The following is a 2,500-nucleotide window of genomic DNA, read 5'->3' as shown; positions in this document are numbered from 1 at the left end:
CACACCCCGAGGCTGCAGCTGTGGGCTTTGAGTTAAACCCCAGACTAACGTCAGGTATCATTACAAGCTGAAGCGTGTTCTTCACTCTGTACACATCACCTGACTTACTCACTTCCTCTCACCCGTAGCCGCTTCATGATCTCGGGACTCTGTGTGTGTGTATTAGTACTAATCCCACACCACACCATGTTCAACAGGTATCCTGAGACTCTGTGGGGCTTTACAGCTGGATTAGTCCAGGAGCTGAAGTCCAGCTAGTCGTAGGACACTGTATGAGGATAGTCTAGCTAAAGCTAATCCTCTATCTAGGTGAAGGCTAGTAAAGTCTGTATCTGTATTAAAGCCAGTCCTGGACTAATCCTGGAATTATTTAAAGCAAGTAGCTCTCATCCTTTTATGGACACATTCTGGATAAATTTAGACCCAGGTTAAAGCTAATCCTGTGTGACTAGCTAACTCTTGTCCTGACCTGATCTCCTGGACCTGTGCACAAGCAGATTCTGGATCCCTTCTGTGGCTACTATTGGAGCTAATTTTACAGATATTCCTGACTAATTAGGAACTGATGTTTAAGCTAATTCGTACTCATCTTCAGCTGGACTGTTAATGGTGTCAGTGCTGGACCCGGGCTGGACAGCGGTGTGCTAAAGCGTATCTTAGTCAGTTCCAAAGCTGATCCTAGATCTGTATGAAAGCTTCCTGGACTAATCCTGGACAGACCATGAAGGTGCTCCTGTCCATGTGTTAAAGCTAGTTAATTAAATCTAGCACTAGACCCAGGTTAAAGCTAATCGCTAACTCTTGTCCTGGACTTGATCTCCTGGACCTGTGCCGAAGGAGATTCCCGATCTTTTCTATGGCTATGGTGTTTTGGTGTTTCCATTTCCAGATCATTTCTGGGCGTTTTTATACCGATGAAATCCTTACCATGGAGCTGAGGAAAGATAAAGCTGTGGAAGAAACCGTTTGAGGTTGAGCCGCTCATGTCTCAGACTCTTCTGATAGGATCTTTTAAGGAAACGGCGGAATGTATCTAGTATCTAGTAGATGTGATCAGCTCTTCAGACACATAGCCGCTTGCTGTAACGGCACTGCTTTTTTCTTCCCTCCTTCCCATGCAGTCACATTAAATCTGATCTCCAGCATCCTGCTCCTCACACAGATTTTGGGAAAAGTCCTGCCTTAAATAAGCAAATAAAGTGAAACTGATGATGACCTCATGAGCAGAGCCCCGTGTTTGTGTGAGATGTTGGCACTAACGGCTTACTCAGAGCTTCCTGGAGACGCAGATTGCGAAATCTTTGATATATTTTTCCTCCTTTTCTTTGTTTGCGTACGTTCTGAGGCTCAGGCAGATTGCGCTGATGCTGTCGATTCTTGTGGAGCCACTAATAACAGCTGCTGTTCAGTGGAGCTACAACCTGTGGCCTGCATGGAGCATGTAACGGGAGATGTTGATTACGTAAGCAGAGCTCTGGAAGTCCGCCATGGAGTTCAGCCTCAAACTTTGTTTTTTTTTCCCTCCCTGACTCACTCACCAATGCTCAGATGTTTGCAGCAGGATAGTGCGCTAGCTGCTGCCTTCTTTCTTTATTTTGAGGCTTTTTTTTTTTTGGTTTGTTCTCAGACAGAAGACCCGGCGATGGAGCGGCCATACACCTTTAAAGACTTCCTTCTCAGGCCAAGAAGGTCAGTGTTTACTTTTCTTTTTGCTTTTTTTGCTTTACCCCAAAAATCCAGACGACCAACCCAAGTGTCTGACCTCACCTGCAACCATGAACAAGAACATGGAAGCCTGTAGCCTCCAGTTTATATTGTCTATAAACATTCATCGTTATAGAAGATCGACATAGCAGACTTTAAAACAACTAGCTGGAAGTTTGTTAGCAACATTAGCCTCGAAACTTCAGCTTAAATCTGAAGAGTTAAACATAAACATGTAACACTGATCATTAAATTTCTACTCTGAATTTAAAAAAATATATTTTTATTTTATTTATTTACATATTTATTTATTGATTTTAATAATTTCATCTATTTAATTTAATTATTTATTGATTGTGTATTTTAAAATAGATTTTAAAACGTTTTTTTAAGGTGCCGTTTGTAATTTTTTTTAAAGATGAAATAAAAATTTCCAGGAATCTGATTAGTTTCTTTATCTCAGGGTTCTGTTTATATTTTTCTGGCCCTGAATTTAGCTATGCCCTGCACTGATTGCTGCTTTAAAACTTTTTACATTTAGTCAGAGATGGTTTGTGTCATGAGTATTGTGTGTGTGTGTGTGTGTGTGTGTGTGTGTGTGTGCGCACGCACAGTCACAAGTCAAGGGTGAAAGGTTACCTGAGGCTGAAGATGGCATACCTGCCAAAGAACGGAGCTCAGGAGGAGGAGAGTGGGGAGATGAGGGAGGAGGCTGAGGTGTGCTTGCTCTCTCTTTCTTTCTCTATCTCTTTCTCTCTCTCTCTCTCTCTCTCTCTCTCTCTCTCTTTCTCTCTCA

At 42.4% G+C, this 2,500-nt stretch overlaps 1 protein-coding gene across 9 annotated transcripts in view; it reads left to right on the top strand.

The window, feature by feature from the left end:
* nedd4l (NEDD4 like E3 ubiquitin protein ligase) overlaps positions 1–2,500 on the top strand; it is a 56,695-nt gene that overhangs the window by 29,569 nt on the left and 24,626 nt on the right. For all 9 annotated transcript variants that reach the window (XM_058414758.1, XM_058414757.1, XM_058414756.1 and 6 more), the window contains 2 exons: positions 1,628–1,689; positions 2,319–2,421. In XM_058414758.1, the coding sequence (XP_058270741.1) occupies positions 1,628–1,689; positions 2,319–2,421 (165 nt within the window). The remainder of the gene's footprint in view (positions 1–1,627; positions 1,690–2,318; positions 2,422–2,500) is intronic.

Source organism: Hemibagrus wyckioides, linkage group LG18 (assembly GCF_019097595.1).
Source record: "Hemibagrus wyckioides isolate EC202008001 linkage group LG18, SWU_Hwy_1.0, whole genome shotgun sequence".
In the NCBI taxonomy this organism is placed as follows: Eukaryota; Metazoa; Chordata; class Actinopteri; order Siluriformes; family Bagridae; genus Hemibagrus; species Hemibagrus wyckioides.
Note: the sequence above shows the minus strand (reverse complement) of the source record. Positions and strands in the feature narration are given on the sequence as shown.